General features: G+C 45.9%; 1 protein-coding gene across 8 annotated transcripts in view; it reads right to left on the bottom strand.

Annotated features, from left to right (window-relative positions):
• PLXNB1 (plexin B1) overlaps positions 1-17,978 on the bottom strand; it is a 95,162-nt gene that overhangs the window by 45,709 nt on the left and 31,475 nt on the right. For all 8 annotated transcript variants that reach the window (XR_005822998.1, XM_040568914.1, XM_040568915.1 and 5 more), the window contains exons 3-8: positions 10,315-11,458; positions 6,045-6,227; positions 5,499-5,627; positions 4,041-4,141; positions 3,221-3,353; positions 2,373-2,529 (exon numbers count right to left, since the gene is read on the bottom strand). Coding sequence is in view for 7 of the 8 variants with exons in the window: in XM_040568914.1 (XP_040424848.1) it covers positions 2,373-2,529; positions 3,221-3,353; positions 4,041-4,141; positions 5,499-5,627; positions 6,045-6,227; positions 10,315-11,448 (1,837 nt within the window). In the remaining variant the exon portion in view is untranslated. The remainder of the gene's footprint in view (positions 1-2,372; positions 2,530-3,220; positions 3,354-4,040; positions 4,142-5,498; positions 5,628-6,044; positions 6,228-10,314; positions 11,459-17,978) is intronic.

Raw genomic sequence — 17,978 nt, 5'->3', positions numbered from 1 at the left:
GAGTTTACAAGACTTCTAATCTCACTTGCAATGACTGAAGGCTTATTTGCTTTAAACCTAGGTCTCATGTTAAGTACAAGCTTCAGGACAGCCAGACTCTCTTTGGGAAAGAGATTATCATTGCTTTCTTATAGACCAAATAACTGCAGAGATGGTCATAACTAACTACAGCTGATAGCATGAGCCCAAAGATGGTTTGCATATGACTACTAAAGAAGCCAGTTAATCTTGTTCCAGACAGATGCCCTCAACCCTAAAATTGAGCGCTAGGACTCTAAATAATAGGAGCATATTGCATGCTCTGCTGAACTCTAGGCGCTGCAATTTCTCCAAGACAATTTGCTATAAAAGTAGGTAATAAGAAGCTTGCCCATCGTTCCTCTCACAGGGTTCAGACCTCCTTTTGCAAGCAAGATTCATTTGCAAAAGTTTGGAATACAGCAAAATAGCTATCCTGTCTGGTGGAAGATCAGTCAGGCCTAAACTTGGTTCCTGATAGGATGACAAGTGAGACATTATGCTAGTAAAACAAGTGATGAGGTGTGTATGCAACCCCAGGATTAGGAGAAAAGGTGGGTATCAGACGCAGCTGAAGGCAGGAGTCACTTCAGTACCACCAACTCCCCCCGTTGTTAGAAAGGTGACTGCATCTGGCAGTGGTGGAAGGGCTAACACCTCCCAGGATTTCAGGGTTATGACACCATATTTAGAAACAGTCCTTTATCCAAAAAGCCCACTACTTCCCATGACTGCCAATGATGCTGTTCAGCAGTAGAGAAGACAAGGCTGAGCGCTTGCAAGTTAAGAGCAAGACTTCTGCTACCAATGTGGAGCTCATCAGCTTAAAATGACAGATGAGCTGGTACGCAACCTTTAAATCAAAGCTGAAAGAAGGCAAACATTTTACTGAACTGGGAAAAGCATTTTAAACAGGAATGGGAAAGTACCAGTGCATGAGGCCCTAATGAGACCTCATTTAGAAAACAGTGTATGATTCTGGTTACCAGCTTCTGATTCATCTTAGTAGGGCACGAAAGTGCTGCAAAGAAGGGCTAGAAAGACAGTGAGGAGAGAGAGAGAATGAGCTCAGAGCCTGAGTAATGAAAGAATATGAAGAGAAGGTTGGCACAGTTCACACAGCAAAACTCTGTGCTAAGAAGGCCTGACCATAGTTCACTGACTGGGAAAAGAGCTCCAGAAGCAGAACGACAGATGAGATCAAATGGATACAACCGTCCAGGAATAAGTTTAAGCTAGAAAATAGAAGCAATTTGCTCAGCTTCAGAGAAGCAACATTAAAATAACATAGGTAAAGCACTTAATAGTGAAAACTTGATTGTGGCTTTACCTATGCTGACATTTCCAGTTTAAATTCAAGTCAACATTTGCAGATCTAAATGGGGAAGCCAACCCTGCTCAATCTGCCCACAGTGGTAGTGCATGAAGCCTTCCCCTCTCTGTGCCTGACCACCCTGAGTGGAGACCTGGGTGGTTCATGCCAGGCAGTGGGAAAACCAACAGACAAATACTGAAAAATCAAGGCGTTTCAGTTTGAACAACTCAGCTAGCTGGGTTCTGCTGTCACATTACGTCCATGGAGATTGTTTCAGACCTATTAGCCAGCTGCATACTCGTATTGTAAATCTGTTTAGCTATTTAGGTGCATTATATGGAATGCTTCCCAGGCGGCACCTGCCTTTTAATTTAGATGAACAATTTCTCTGAAGAGATCAGCTCATCAAAGCTGACACTGACAGGCTGGGCAAAATCCAATGCACAGGCTACAAACTGAGAACTTTCCAGGTGCTTCAGAGTGGCCAATTAGCAATATTTAGCCAGTTATTGTTCACAGTAATAGAAAGCTGTGTATTTTCTGAGGTTTTACTGCATTGTGGATTAATTTCTAATCTTTTTAAGGGCTGTGGGTTTCTTCTTGCCTTCCTTTACAGGTACTTCCTTCTCCCATTAATATGTGGATTTGAAAAGGTTTGCATTTTATTTGGTGAAAAAAAAAAGAAAAAGGCAGCATTTAAGAGTCCTCTCTCCAGATTTATGATAAAAGCTGCCAAGCCAGCCACCACTCTAGAGTACATTTTAGACCATATTCAGATTTGCATACAACCCTTCAAGAAGGATCTCCTTTCCAACTACCAGAATTTGGCATCGGAATCTGGCAACAGCCCAAAATAGCACAGGATGTGTGTGACACACAAGTAGCAAGCAAACAGATTATGACAAAATGAAATGAACACCTGCTGACAGACCATGTACATTCATGTCTGTTAATCCTGGCACTCTGACGGACCCAAAACGTACTTTCTCTTGACAATGTTATCTGAGCTAACACGCTCCATTTAAAGAGTTTCACTGACCTGCTCCTGCTGGCAAGGTTGGTGCTTGGCTGGGATCTGGCGAAGGACACATGATTCCTGACTCTGTCAGAACTGCTGGGCTTTCATAATCTTCAAAGTAACACGAGTAGAATTCTTCCTCATGTAGAGAAGGTAAGTCCGAGATAGCCAGAAATATCTGCCAATTCAATAACATCCAGTAAATATCTTGCTCTCTAAACACATTCTTCTATTTCATCAAATTTTCTGGCTCTACTTTTTCAAAGCAAGAGCCCTATAAAGCAGCTATCTATATACACACCCATTTTCCTACAATACCTTCTAGGGCTTTCTGCTCTGTTCATCTCTTGCCATTCCCAAACTCAACTTGGCATCCACCAAGCAATTAGCAATTTCCCTCCTTTGCTCAAGTCTCTAGCAGAAGACAGATTCTTGCCACCTCCTGACACAATGCCAGCCTTCAAAACACTGCAGTACCTTAGCTTTTCTGCCAGCTGATGCCAGACTGAAGCCATAACTTTGGGTAGCTCCTTGTAGATCTTCCTGACAGAAAGCGTCAGAAACACTCTGAACCCACAGACAGGGGTGCCTTATAGATATCAAGCCAAGGAAGGACCTCACCCAAGCAGCCATTAAATACTCCAGAATACCTAGTAACTTTCTATTAGCAGATAAGAACATTTAGATTTATAGGAAAAAATATATATATTTCCTGGGACAGCCAACTTCAGTTCCTTATGCGAGGCAGATGTGCGAGGCACAGCGACTCAGTAATCCCTACTGAAAGCAACAGGAAGACTTGTGGCCTCTCAAAGTTTGCAGGGGACTTTCTACATGCTCGAATGTCACAGAGAATCATCATTGCTCACATTTCTCTTTTCCTCTCTGCTGATATTGGCTGGAGTTAGTGACTGGACAAAGAGACACTGCTGTGTAGAGTTAAAGCTCCAGAGCCACTGCTCACTCAGCCTGGACCGCAAGCACTCAGAGCGACGGCTGCACCTGCAGAGAAATAGCAACAAGCCCTGTGAGAGATCTGCACAGCCCTAGCAGGACACATGTTCAACTGCCAAGCTGACACTAGCTCTCCGAAGCCTTGCTAGAGTCTCAGGAAAGCTGCTACACAAGCCACGGAAGTTGCAGCCTCCCACCACCTTCCATAATGAAGGTGGAACTGTTGCCAGTGTGTACAGATGGGTAGGTACTTGTTGGGCTTCAAGGGCCATAAACCAGTTCCTGAGGCGTTCTGCAGGGAGACAGAGCCAGCAAGCAGACAGACGTGCTGGAATAAACCACATCTCGTTAAGCAACATCTGTAGGGGAGCAAGAAGTGAAAAAATACGGAACACAAAAGTGACACCAGAAGAAGAGCTAAGTGAAATAAGGCAGTTTGAGCTGCAGTCAGACTAAAACCAGGCTGAAATCCACTAGACAGGAGCATCGTGAGCTGTGACCCAAGACCAAAAAGCAACTGACAAACACCGATGTGCAACTGTGACTGGTAGTGGTGTTTTAGGGAGGCAGAGTGAATTTGTGGGCCAAACATAACCCATGAAGGGGATAAAAATAAAATAAATCCAGACAGGCAGACATATATGGAGACACAGACATAAGGAAGAGAGTAAGTGGAGATAATCCCTAAACACTGGTCCTCCAAAAACCTTGCAGGTGAGCAGGGATCTGTCTTACCGTCCCTGAAGGACACACCAGCCACAGTAAGGATCTTTCAGTGCCAGACAGGATTCGCAGTCCAAGTAGAGAGAACACTCCAGTATGGGAACCTTTACCACCTGGAGAAAGAAATCTATGAAAACACAGCACACAAAAAGCAGGCCCCCGGTCTATGGCTTCTTCACCTAGTAAGCAAGTCCCATTGTTGACATACTCACTGAAACTCATGCTAATTCCCAACACTGCATAAAACTAAATAAAAAAGGAAGACATTTCCAGAGCCCATCTGGATTCCTGTTTTATACGTTGACAAAGTACACTTGAACATCAATCTCTACTGAGACAATGAAACACACAGTGCATTGCTGTAGCATTACCCGTGACAATTCTTGCAATCGATGACTTTATGTAGTCATCTATATAAAGGCCTCTGATAGCAATAGCACCTGCCCTACTGCCCAGCTCTACCTGGCAGATCTATCATTCTGACTGGAAGCGGACAAGATGCCTGACTGATGTGGAACAAAACCTTGTGCTGCCTGGGGTAAGCTAGACTTGCAGCACACTTCTGCTTTAACTACTATTCTTGCTGATTTCAGCCTCTTGCTTTCTCTTTAATCAGATACTACACTTCAGCTAGCATGCTCTCAGTTACTTTAAAATCTCTCTTAATCCTTGACCTATTGCTTTTGCTAAGTATATCGAGTAATTTGCATTTTTTTGTAACTGACAGAATAATTACTTTTAAGGATATACTTCAGATTTCCCTAATCTTCTTCCACCCACAGATTTCAACTCCTCCTTTGAAGTGTTGCAAAATTTGAGTATCTCAAAATGCACATGGCGGGGGTGGGTAAAGGGAAGCAGTGGTTTTCCAGCACGCTCTCATTTTTAATTTGTTCTTTCCTTCAGACAGAGTAACTCAAGGGTTGCTTTCCTTTTGCTAGGAGGATCCTTTTCTTTCTTGCTCAAGAAGCTGATCTGAGTGTTGTACAAATCCTCCCAAATAACGTATCCATAGCTGGATTTTCTACTCAGCAGACACCAGTGTGTACCAGCAGCCTGAGAAATCACAATGCCTCTTCTCCTCCTGCTGCCACCAGGCACAAAGAGAACTACAGAAGACAGAAGATGGAAAGGTGCCTTGCATGGTTCCTTACACAGCTTGAGCTCATCTGCAAGACTTATCATGCCATCACTGCCGATACAACTGACACAAGTCAGCCTGACCAATTTATGGAAACACACGTGCAAACGGGCCGTGGTTTAAGGTAACAAGACTTCCTCCACCCTTCCTACAGGCTTTTGCAGAAGGCCAGGCCCCAGCCCTGTAAGCCAGGCTGGCAGGCAGCTGCTACCCAGCACACATCTAGTTATACACACCATTCCTCTGCCTCCTTCATCACTCTTTTCAGCAGTTTGTCTGGACCTCACATTCTTTCAAGGCCTCTGTGAAAGGGATTTAATTGCTCTTACCATTGACTGGGTCATGACGAAGAGGTTCTCCTGCAGCTGGTCGAACAGCAGGTCTCCACTCACCACGCTGTTTAATTGGATAGGTAAAGAAGCGTATATATGTGCATCTCCCATTGCTCCTAAGTACACCTGCAAGAGAGTCACAGTGGTATGCAGGCAAAGTATCAGAATAGGAGTGGGAGACATGTCTAATGTCAGCTGGAACCAGGATTGTGTGCAAGGATTTCAACCTCATACCAAAATCTCAGTGCAATGACTTCGGCAGCACGAAGCATGTGCCCAGCAATACCTGCAGCAGCTGCATCAGATGCGCCAGCCCTGATGCTGGCTCACTGCAGACGTAACCAAAGGCAGTATGACAACTGTTTTGGGGCATTTACATCCTCAGTGGTCAGTGCAGACGGTGTGAGAAGAGACCGTCTGATAGTAATGAACTTTAGTAGGCAAGGAATTGGTGGACAAGTGAAGCTGCCTTTCCTGCCCCCTCCGCCGGAGCATCCCTGATCTGTTTTACCCTCTTTGCTTCCTGTTGCATCCAGATCATACCTTGTGCAGTCTCCCTCTGCTGTCTCCCAGAAATACGATGGTGTGGCCATCTTCCACATTCACCGCCACAGCTGTCAGTCGGGCATCTGTTTTCTCCAGGAGGGGGGCTGCTTCCAAGGGTACCCGGCTGGCCATGGGGCTGGGAGTGTGGTCAGAGCCACAGGGGTATGCATACAGGGTGTCCTTTTGGGGGAGAGAAAAAAAACAGGGAAATCAGTACAAAAGAAAACCAAGGAACGTTATCACATTTCACACTTCTCACCATCCTTTTCCACCCAAATTCCTCAAACAGATGCCCCAGCAGTGAATTTAGCTTTGACTAAGAGTAGAAAACAACTTCTAATAATTAGTTTAGGTACATTGGCTGTTTGTACCTTTACAGAATCCTGCAGACACTTCAGCTAAGTCCATTCAGCATAACGAACACATCGGTAATGAAATGCATCAAAACTCTACTAAATAGTCAACTTTAAAGTTCTCCAAAAAGCATTACTGCTATACACTGCCATGACAACTTTGGGGAAGACTTGTATTTTTCAGAAATGCACAGGATGAGAATTGCTAGTTCTGGTGCAAAAGGGAACCAACTGCCTAGTCAGAAGCACTGCCAACAGTTAGCACCGTTTTGTTGTATTACCCACAAATTTCAGGTCTGAAGTAGACTCCCCAAGTATCAGGACGTACGTAAATACAGGCAGGAACACAGCCTGCTCCAAAGATCTTACACATAAAACCTGCAGGGTACATGCAGCTAGATACAGACCCACAAAAAGACAAAACAAGTCATCTCCGCACACTGCTTCAATTCTTCCGAGCTACGTTAGATTACTGAAAATTAACTCCACGGCACTGTGCAAAAACAGCCTTCTGTTCCAGTTAGCTCCCTCCCAGCCTGACCAAACCGTCTGGTACTGAATTCTAAAGGAAAGAGAATAAGAGCTGCCAACTTATTTACTGGTTGTATGTGCCAACTTATTTACTATTTGTATGTGCAGAAAGAAGATATTCCATTACGCTTTTTTTTTTCCCCCTAAATAACAAACCCGCCTGGCACCAGGCAGAGGAGCTGGCCCCATCGTGGGTCATTCTATTCTCCTCCGATTTTAGTTTATTTCTGTATTTCTAAAAACTTGACTGCTTCCAGAAGGAAATAAAAACGATCACGAGCTTTTGACAAAGTCTATGGAAATTCCACAGTAAGATATGTAGCCTGCTGACTTGTGTTCATTCCCAAGTGCATTACTATCGTAACAGGTAAGCAGAGGTGTGACGCGGCAGTGCCACCCAGGAAACCATGCTAGTTAGACCAGCACCACTTGGGTTCTGATGTTTTATTGCCTCCCTTTCAAACACTAATTCAACCAATTTTCTGCATACTAGGTGTGAGGCTCTGACTTAAAGCCTCAGAGTAGGTTGTGACTTTTAATAATCGTTAGCTTTTCCCCTCCTCTAAGCTACCATTTGTTTTTGGTGACATATTTTTCTCATCACCTCTGTTGCTCGATTCTTAAGCTTCTTCCAATCACCTCCTGTTACTTTCAAGATTTTATTTCTCCAGTTGTCCAGTCCCTGTAAGCTTTAATAGGAAGAGAGCCATATCCAAATTTCCACACACAAAAGCATCAAGCCTTTATTTCGAATGGGACTCTAGGTATCTTTTGAAAGCTTTGTACCAATTTAGACAAATGTTGGAGCCTAACAACCCCACTCCTTGAGGCTGATTTTTACAAAGTGTGCTTAAAAAAAACGGATACAAGGCAGAAATAGTTGCAGCCCATTTGTGCTCAGCACTGCTGCTGCCCACGTGTGATGCCAAGGGCATGTCACTTCACACATCGCAGTTATCTGCTATATAACAACGTGACTTGTGCGAACTTCCCCAGTGCTGGCACAGCCTGCCCACGGCCTCACCAGGACCGCCTGCAGCACAGTTAATCACAGTCAAGAGCTGAAACTTGTTCCATGCCACGGGATTAAGACCATGATAATTGTATAAAGTGCTTATATAAATTTACATAGAAGCTCTCTGAATTGTTTTCGGCGAATAACATCTTGGCAGTGCAGCAGAAAAGACACTACAGGGATTGTCCAGCATCCTACTGTGACGCAGCACGTCTGGAGTGCCCAGAGTGAAGCTGCTGTCGTGAATTTTGGTGTGTGCTTCCTACATCTCATGCGTGAGAAGTGACGATGGGACAAACCTGTATCGATGCATGGCGAGGACTGAAAGCTCGGTGCGAAAGGACAAGTTGCATATCTTGAAAACTACACCCAGAGAAGATAGGGAGCCTTGTCAAGCCTTGCAGGAACCTGTTTCGCATGCCCAGTTATCAAGGCACTAACAGCATCTACATAGTCTGCATCCTGAGACTAACGGAAAACTGTATATACTTTCAGATCGCCAGCAAACTATGAGCTAGTTCTGAAATTCTTACAAAATATAGTTCTGAAATTCTTATAGAAATGAGCATTTTTCCAGTTGAAGAGACTGTACTGTAAAACTCAGTGTCAGCCTCTCCTGTTGCCCTAAAAATAAGGAGGCAGTGCTAACTGGGGAAAAGGGCACACCTTGTGCACAGGCTGGTTTGGAGGCAGAAAAACATGAAATTAATTAGCATTATTCTCATATAAAGCACAAGCTGCCGCTATTGAAACTGAGTTAAAACCGCTCCTGCATAAAATGTTCATTGACAGCCGCTTCCACTCAGCCCTGAATGGAGCGGGCTGGAGCTGGCACAGCCCCTCGTGTGTTGTTAGATGCAATCTTAACGACAACCGCTACCGGGTACTGAATGGGGAAGGATAAAGTTTGTTAGGGCATTTACATATCATTGGCCACACTTGTTAATAAGATGCTATAGTTTAGTCAGCCCGCTAGCGCCAAGCTGTGCAGCTGGGACCCTGCGATCGCGCGCCAGGAATCACGCAGCAAAGACTGGCTTCTTCTCCCACCCCGTGCACCCACTTCCCCACTAGATCGTATGGTGCACGGGGACTCCATGTCCTGCTGAATGAAGGATTTTCTAAGCTGCTCACCCCACTTTGACATCAACTCCGCCAAACTGCCCTAAACCCGTGACAATTCCTTTCATGCTGGCCCGCAGGGGACAGATGGGACACGGCTAAGAGACAGTGAAGGCAGGACATCGAGTCCCAGGCAGTCTTTCACTTCCCAGCTCTTACATATCCCTCCTGACCTTACATTTGTCCTGCTCCGAGTCTGCTCTTTACCCTTCTGCTGTCCCACAAGTATTCTACAGTCTGCTTTAGCTGCCAAACGGAAAACCATAATTTCAAAACTGGTTTTGGACCGCACATCCAATTCCAGAGATTTCCATAACTCTGCGGTACCACTTTGCAGGAGGCTGGGAAGAGGAAGGTATCTGGACAGCCTGTTCTGGAGAAGGAAGACGAGAAAACATGCTGTTCTGCTAGGGACCAGCAATGCCCTCGGTGAAAACAGGTTACTCACAAGCATGGAGCCTCACGCCGGGACACTGCACCCAGCACTGGCCCCGGAGAACACTGCTGGTCTATGTCTGTGTCACTGTCCCCAGTGCCATGGCACCAGCCAGCGTGGCTGACAAACTGCAAGGATTCAGGGTCACAGCCAAGTTTCAGTTCACATTTTTATCCTTCAACGTCCCGTCATGCCTTTGCCGTAGAATTTAAAAGTTTTGTCTGTGCAGAAGATAATCATTTTCTTACTGCTCTGGAGAAGAACCAGGTCGGGAAAAAGCTTTCCTTGGGCACAACATTTTGCAGGACTAATGAAATCTACAGAAAGTCAGGATTCTGTTGACTCTTTCTTTTACTTACGCCCTTTGTAAGAAGGTGTTGCAAGATGCACCTCACCCTAAGCAACAGCACACCCCTTTAACTCCCCTCCCTAACCCACAACTGCTCACACACATTCTCTCCTTTCTTTCCCTGCAGCACAGACCAGGACATGAAGATATTAAGAACAACATGAACTGTAGCTTCAGCACGCACCAGATGCCTTCCCCATTGCCACGCACAGCGTGCCTCCCTTTGCCAGCAACCCTGCCCACGTGTCCCTGCAGCAGGGACGAGACAGACCTGAATTGGAAGCAACGGTTCTTGCATCGCCTTGCTGCAGCAGCAAAGAAACAGTGAGCCCAGAGGGTTTTAACCCATGCAGATTTCATCACACGTCTGTGGGAAATGGACTTACTCCAGGAACACAAAGCAACCCAAAGAATGCACTGCAGACTTTTCTTTACCCTGGCAAAGGTGCAAAGCAACTTACCGCTGGCAGCTGGACGCAGTTGGAACTGACATCGTATTCAATGTATGCCACTTCTGTGCCTTCTTCTGACTTCCCGTCCCTCATGTAGCACACATCCCTAGTCCAGTTGGTCAGGCGATCCACCTCCTCCATCGCATAGATGCAGAGCGCAGACTCCTCGCTCAGTTTGCCAGAAGAAGCCTGCCAGGCAGAGAAGGCTGCAAACAGCACTTCTCCGTCAGTGTCCAGCTGCCCCTGGGCCAGGTCCTTCCCCGGCCGGGTGACGTAGGCTGCTTGCAGGAGGCTGTAGGTATTGGCTTTGCTCTGGCACAGCAGGGGTAGCTCCACATAGGAGTAATAATGGGAGTCATCCAGGCAGATCCGCGAGATGTAGGTCTTGTACTCGCGCGACTGAGACTTGAGGTCCCGGCGGTAGAAGAGGAAATAGACGCTGGAACGATACGTGAAGGATTTAATGAAATGGTGGTTGTACTCGGAGAGCCGGCCCACGGCCAGTTTAGCTGTTTCTTCATAGGAGAAAATGGAGTGAGAGTCTGTTGCTTGGATATCCCCACCGTGGGCCCTGAGGTTTCGGGTAGTGATGGGAGGAATCCCCCCTCCGACTCCTCGGCTCGTGTACCCTCGTCCCACAAAGAGCAAGGGGACCTCATCCTTCGAGTAGGCCACGAGTCCCACGGTGGTGATATTGGGGTCGTTGGCAGCAACGTACTGAGTGTCGCCAGGGCTCTCCGGTCGGAAGAGGACGTGGTCGATGGACGCGAGGCTCCTCTTCTCACAGATTCCCTGGTGCACGCTGCCGCACACGATGAGCTCCTTCTGCACCGCGTTCACCAGCAGCAGCTTGTTGTGATTGTCGGTGTGGTGTGCCTGAGGGCACTCCAGCCTCGAGACTGGGGGGAGGCAATCTTTACTGTCCAGAACCGGCCCGGTTTGAACCACGTTCTTCATCAGCAGGTCAGATGTCAGCTGGAAGAGAAAGTTGGTAGCCCCCAGGTAAATGGTGCCAGACTCCAAATCCATGGACAGGTGGAGGAATTTCGTAGCATTGCGCGAGAACGTGACGTACTGCAGTCCCCTCGGGATTGCCGCTCCCAGGAAACAGAGAACAGGAAGGAAGAACGTTCCCAGAGGCATGGTAAACGCTCTGCAAGAGAGGAAAAGCTGTTATAACTCCTCTGAAACCAGAAGCCCAGGACATGTACTAAACCCACCGAACAAACAGCACAAAGCATAGGCTCATCAGTCCAGGGAGGTAACCCAAGGAGGAAGGTTCTATCTATGCTGTGACAGAACGTGTTTCAAACACTGAACTGAAATCACCACTCTTTTACCATCAGAAATCGCAGGATATTTAACCAGACTCCTTCACAACTCTTCCCAATGATGCTGTATTGGAAGTTCTCCAGGGCAGGACCACATTCCTACGCCATCCCGTACACCGTATGCATTGTTAACGAGCAGCACCGCAGGAAAACAAACCGCCGTCCAAGACAAACACAACCTGCAGGACCATTGTTTAAATAAGCTGTAGCTGGGATACGATTCAGAGAAAACCAACAACCCCTTTGTTCTGTGTTTGATCTAACGTGAAGTCTATATTTCGAGAAAACAAAATAGTTAATCCTTCTTCTCTTTCTCATCACGCTTATGGCTATCAACAGCCTCCTCTGGGTCTGTGGCTCTGTCACCAGTGCGTGGGATGGGACCTTCCTATGCCATCGCTGCGCTGAGCACCGTGCATGCAAGCAGGATCGCTGTGCTGGTGCCAGGATGAGGCCTCCAGAGAGCCACTCGCAGCAGCTCCCAGCCACCTGGGCAGTGTGGGTATTACACAGACCTGGGGAAGTCAGACCTCTGGTGCTTCTCTTCAGAGTATCTTCATGGCCCACCCACGCCACGCCAGAGGTGGGAGCAACCATCCTGCACAGCACAGCACAGCGAACCCCACAGCAAGGTGGAAACGTAGTAAGTACCTACAACATTTAGGTTGCTAATTCCCCACAGAAGAAGGACAACAGCTGCAGGTACTCATAATCTACCACCTGTAGCGCCTTATTTGCGCTGAGAAGGGGTGGTGGTGCAGCTCTGAATCTGCTCCCTTCCCTCCCTCTTACAGACAAGGCACCAAAGCCACACGCAGCGACACAGCGCCAGGCTGGGCTCAGGGAGCTGACGGGTGCCCAGCTCCTCCACAACTACCCTGTAATCCCTGCACTCATTTTGGCAACTCACCTCCGCAGGGACAATGTTAAATTTGTAGTTAAAGCAAAGAAAATTACTGTCACTTCCCTCCTACTACCCCTCTTGGGTCCTCTCAGTAAGCTCAAAGTGCAATTAGCTCAGAGATGCTTAAAAGCACAGAGGTGGAAGGAAACGATCTGCAGCATTTCAAGAGAGTACCCCAGCATTTACTGCTGGACTCGGTCCCTTACCTGACTTCAGTCACAAACACACCAACTGCGCCTTTCACTTGTTCTGTACAACACCCAGCACGCAGAAAACACAGAGCAATGGTGAAAACAGTAACTGTAAGGCTCTTGATCCATCCCTTATTTCACTGTTATTGCAAAACCCCCAAAAACCCCAACCCTGCTTTCCAGCTCCTTTGTGAGTAAAGCAGGCATCTTTGCTCTACCAAAAGACCAGCTGAGAGGATTAGTCCACTTGGGAAATCCAGCGGATGGAAGGTATTATAAACACAACGCATTATTAAACATAGGCTTTGTGAAGCTCTGGACAAGCTCCACTCCCCACAGTTGTTGTAGGTAAGGAGGCAGCGCTGTCAGGACATAACCCACACGTGGGATTTCTGGCACCAGGCTGGCAGCTCTCCCCTGGAGCACGCAGCCTGCGACGCGCACCGTACCAGCACGGTGTTCAGGTTACGTGCACGCTAGGGCTTTTGTTTGCCCTGCTAATGGACACCTTGTGTTCCCTGCTCTCAGCGCTGCTAACGCCCTCTGCTTCACCCAGCGTGGCTCACAGCCCTGAACCAGCCCTGGCGCCTCTTCCCAGGGTGGTGAGAGAGCTGCAGGGCCTGACAGAGGTCCTCATCACGCGGCTGATTTTATCTGGGAAGCGCTGAGGGATATCTGCAAACCCAGCCAGTAGATACACAGAGCGAAGGATGGAGCTCTCACTTAACTCTGTCACCTCCAGTTTACATCAGTTGGATGTGCTGCCCAAAATGCAACACGTGAATTATTTTTATGCACTCTTCCCATTTTTATTGGAGAATATTTTATTCAAGGAGCTTCTTAACCACATGACTGCCTTGCTATCTCAGCACAGCCATCATGCAGATGTCACCATGGCTTGCCAGGCAGCTCCGTCTCGAGTCTCCTCAGTTTCAAAGCCTAAAATGCCTGGGAACAAAACAATAGGCTGATGGCCAGCCACCAGCAGGAGCTTGGCTGTGTTGTGACAGCCACACGGACACAGAGAAGAGAGTCTTGTGATTCTCAGCTGTTTCCAGATCAAAGCCATCATTACACTACACCACTTACAAGAATCTGTAATCTTCTTTCTGCCTAATGCAACCTTCCTATGCCAGCAATTACACAGTAAATTCATCATGTCTTAGAAACTTCTGAATTCTGAAATACTGGCTTTCTGGCTAGAGGTCATGCCTGCAAGCCGCAAGGCTCTGCTCTGCCCACCACTTCCCATTGCTGACAGTTGGCAGGGCAGAACAAACGCTCATGCATGCCACCAGTGCTTGAACCCAGTGCACGACACCACTCTAGCAACACAGGTCTTCTTCCAAGCTCTCTGATCCGTAGATGAATCCCTCCCTAACATTTCACAGGAAGCATTTTACCTGTTGGAGCACCTGTACTGGAGAAGAGATGGAAAAGCAGCTAGCCCTACATTCCAGCTGACCATAATCAAAAGCAGATCCTGCTATGGTCAAAGCTCAGGCCTGAAGCTATTATTGCACTTGCCAATATCCCCCGAGAAGTAATTTTATTACGTAATTTTATTCCTACCATAAATGTTCCAGGTAAGAAGCTACTATCCAGTCTTGATGGCTCGAGAAGAACAGAGGGCAGCTGAGAAGACAAAAATGGGTGGAATAGCACGTTCTGCAAGCCAGTTCTCATCACTGTGAGCGATGTGCAAACACTGAATACAGCGCTCTTTGTTCTTTGCTGAAGAGCCACTAACAAATGAACTCACAGTTACTGCTAGGTGAACAAACACATACATCAGAAACAAACGTGAGTGTGTAGCAATCAGTAGTCAGAAGCATTCCCATCCTTCCTAAAAATTGAGAGGAAAAAGCCAGCGATGTCTTTTGATTCAATTTTCCAAATTATTTCCCAAGCACAAGCATTGCTGCCTCTCTATTTCTCGGTCTGCAGTTAAGCCCATCACAACATCTCTGGGAGGACAGGAAGAGGGAGGATAACCTACATTTAAAGCTGATGGTTTCCTGACGGGCTACACTACCGAGCTCTTCGTGGATTTACTGAACCGTTCTGCTTCCCATGCTCACTGCTAGCGCACGACACAGCTGTTATAGACAGATTGCACTAAAAATGTGTAGCCTTTAATTAATTCTGAAGGCAACTGCCACGGCTTAAAGATTTTTTTTTTTAAATATTCCATCTTTTTTGATGAATTCCCTTTAAACAGGAAAATGCTCCAGACAATACTCTGAACGTTGGCTCTAATGCACTGTAAAATATTAATATCTAAATGATACTTCTGAGTTTCATTTATTTAATCTGGATCACAACAGAAGGGCCGGAGGATTAGTCAGTTCTGCCACAGAATATTTATATCGCATCCACAAAACAACACCCAGCAACATGGAAGCAATGGCACTATTTTGTCACTTGGAAATTGGAGTAAGACAGCGTCTTCTGTAGCACTATTTTTACCTCTCTGACTTCACATATCCCTCTTAAAGACTTTACTCATTTATTAAAGAAACAAACCCAGAGCCCACTTGGACACGTTTTACCAGTGTATCAACACAAAAATAATTTCAGTCCTCACCGATTGTTTCCCTGATACCACATCCTATCCCCCAAAGATGGAGGATGAAGATGAAGTTACAGATGAAGTTACAGCCTCTAGGTTGTGTCCCATACTTGCTACCAATCCCAGCAGAATCGTCCTTGGAAAAAAGAGAGTCCCTGATGCTTGCACCTGCAACTTCCACTGTACAGTCTGCAGAGCCAACCCACAGCGAGAACGTAAAAATTAAAAGCATAATTTTTTGAGCTGCGTGATGACCCTGGGGCTCCAGCACACTCAACTCATCCAGCGTCAGGGAGAACACCAGAGCTGTGTTTTCTGCACAAAAGCCCTGAATTACAATCCCCCTTCTAAGTTTCACATGTTCAACAGAGACTTGCTGTTTTCTGACATGGAAGACGACATTCCCATTAAATAAATACATCTATTTTGGAGTCTTATTTACCACAACCAGGCCAGCTCCCCGCTCTGCTGTTTAAGAACACTTGCAGAGATGAACACGAACCTCTGTTTTCCAAATAAAATCGACACCAAGGAGAATCCCATGTCCAAGACATCCTGTTGGAGCAGGGCTGACACAGACAAGGGAGCTCTGTTAGACCAGCTGTGAGTAACACCAAAGTTGAGGTTAAAATAACTTTAAAAAACTCTAAAGGCAAAATACAAAATCCGAAGTGGCAAGGGAAGGCATCAGTGCAGGCCTGTGGTAGAAAAACCATACTTTCAGACTACAGAATTAACAGCATTAGTAGATAAGCACTTGAACAAATTAGGTTTTCTATACCCGTGATAGTTATTGCTGAGTGTTTGAAAACGAGTTAATTTTCTGGAGGGCAGCTGAAGACGTTGTACTAAAACCATGCTGCACGCTACCTTCTCAACTTTTGATCCTACTAACATTTTAATGATGCTTGTGCATTGCTAGGATTCTTTGGAAAAACTGCAGAAAGTGCTCCTGTACCCGTGGCTGTATCAAGTATTACTTTTAGCCATACTGGAATTAACTGATGGTAGTGGACAGGTATTTCCCCTCAACACCTCCAGCACATCCAGTCTTTCCTCTTACATATACTAAAACATGCTATAAAGAATAATTTAAAATTCCGGTACAAGTGGTTAATGAAGAGTTAATGATTAATACAGGGTAAAACTGAGCTTTCTTTTATGAATTAAGACAAACTACACAAACATTTGAAAGGAATAAAAAGCAGCCACCAGCTGCCTGCAATTAAAATAAGTTTTCTTCGTAGTTAATCATGTAATTGTAAACTGAGGGGCTTCTTTTCACTTAGCCATCTTCTCAAGCACTAACAAAAAGTAAACTCAAATACCACATTCTAAACACATTTTAAAAATAGGAAAATCAAGTCAGTCGTTAGTTTCCTATTATCTTAGCACAACACAAGGATAACTTTCTGCCCACTTTGTGGGCATCTGAAGATTAGGGTCCTTTAGGATCTGCTCCAGCTTGCTGCATGATCGAGCCAAAGATCACTAAGCAATTTTTTCTTCTAGCCCGCAAGCTCCTGACTAAGCTAATGCATCTCAATAAAAGCAGATTTTTTTCCCTTAGGGTTTTTAAGTTACAGAAACCACCACCTAAACCCAGGAAGCTGTTCCCCAAAGGTTATTTACCCTGAGTAAAATGCCTTGTCATTTCGTCTGACATTGCTTGTCACAGGATCGTCAGTCAAAGAAGCTTCTAGTCACTTTTTGCATGAACAGTTTGAAAATTAATCCTCCTTCTTAATCCTCCTTGGGCAAGGAGATAACAACAGCTATTCTAAGTCAGACAGAAGTCTACCTACACAGAAACCCCGTCTCCAACAACAGACAAGAATAGATGGCTAAGGAGAAGTGGAAGGGCAGACAAGCACACAGCAACTCTTCCAGCTTTGGGCCTTCCCAAACGCAGATTGCAGACGTGCAATCCTCTGGATGGATACCCTAGGTGATCTGAGCTTCTTCAGGCAGAAGGAATTAATTTCTCTCATAGCTCTGTGAGCCCTTTTGTCAGCATCTTAAAAAAAAAAAAAAAAAAAAAAAAGGACCTGACCCAGATGAGCATCCTCTTTTCACGGCACCTGACCTGGACACGCTACCCCATTTGACCCCCCAGTCCTCCACTTACCTACCCAACAACCTCTCACTCTCCCAGCTGCCACATCATATGCCAAATTTACCTCTAGTCAAATACCAACTGAGACTGAAACATCCTTCTGGGCAATTAAGTTGAAACAAAATCAGTTCTCTAGCCTCTGACGTGTAGACCACATACAGAGAACCTAAGTAAGTTTAATTTATTTGGGATAGAGTCCTTCTGGGAAAGCATAGCTCACTTAAAGTTACCCATCTAATTCACCCTGCTGAGCAAACCTACCGTTTCTACACAAATGCAGATAAATCTAAACCCATCACCTCCATAGGAACAAGCTTGCCTGCAGAAGTCCAGGAACCCATCTGTTGATCAAAATACAGGCTAATGTTGGAGCAGAGAGAAAGCCTTGGAGTACCCAGGAAATTCCAAGAGCAGATTTCCCATTTCCAGTTAATTGAGATCCAAGAGCCAGCTTTTAATCTGTTTAATAGGAACCAAACTGACTTTGAAAGAACTGTCAGATAAGGCTTTCGGAAAAAAAAGTTAAGCTTTTGTGGAATTATGGCTACAGTCCCTATCA

The sequence above is a fragment of the Cygnus olor genome, chromosome 10 (assembly GCF_009769625.2).
Source record: "Cygnus olor isolate bCygOlo1 chromosome 10, bCygOlo1.pri.v2, whole genome shotgun sequence".
NCBI lineage: Eukaryota > Metazoa > Chordata > Aves > Anseriformes > Anatidae > Cygnus > Cygnus olor.
The sequence above is the reverse complement of the archived record's forward strand: the minus strand, read 5'-3'. Positions and strand labels throughout refer to the sequence as shown.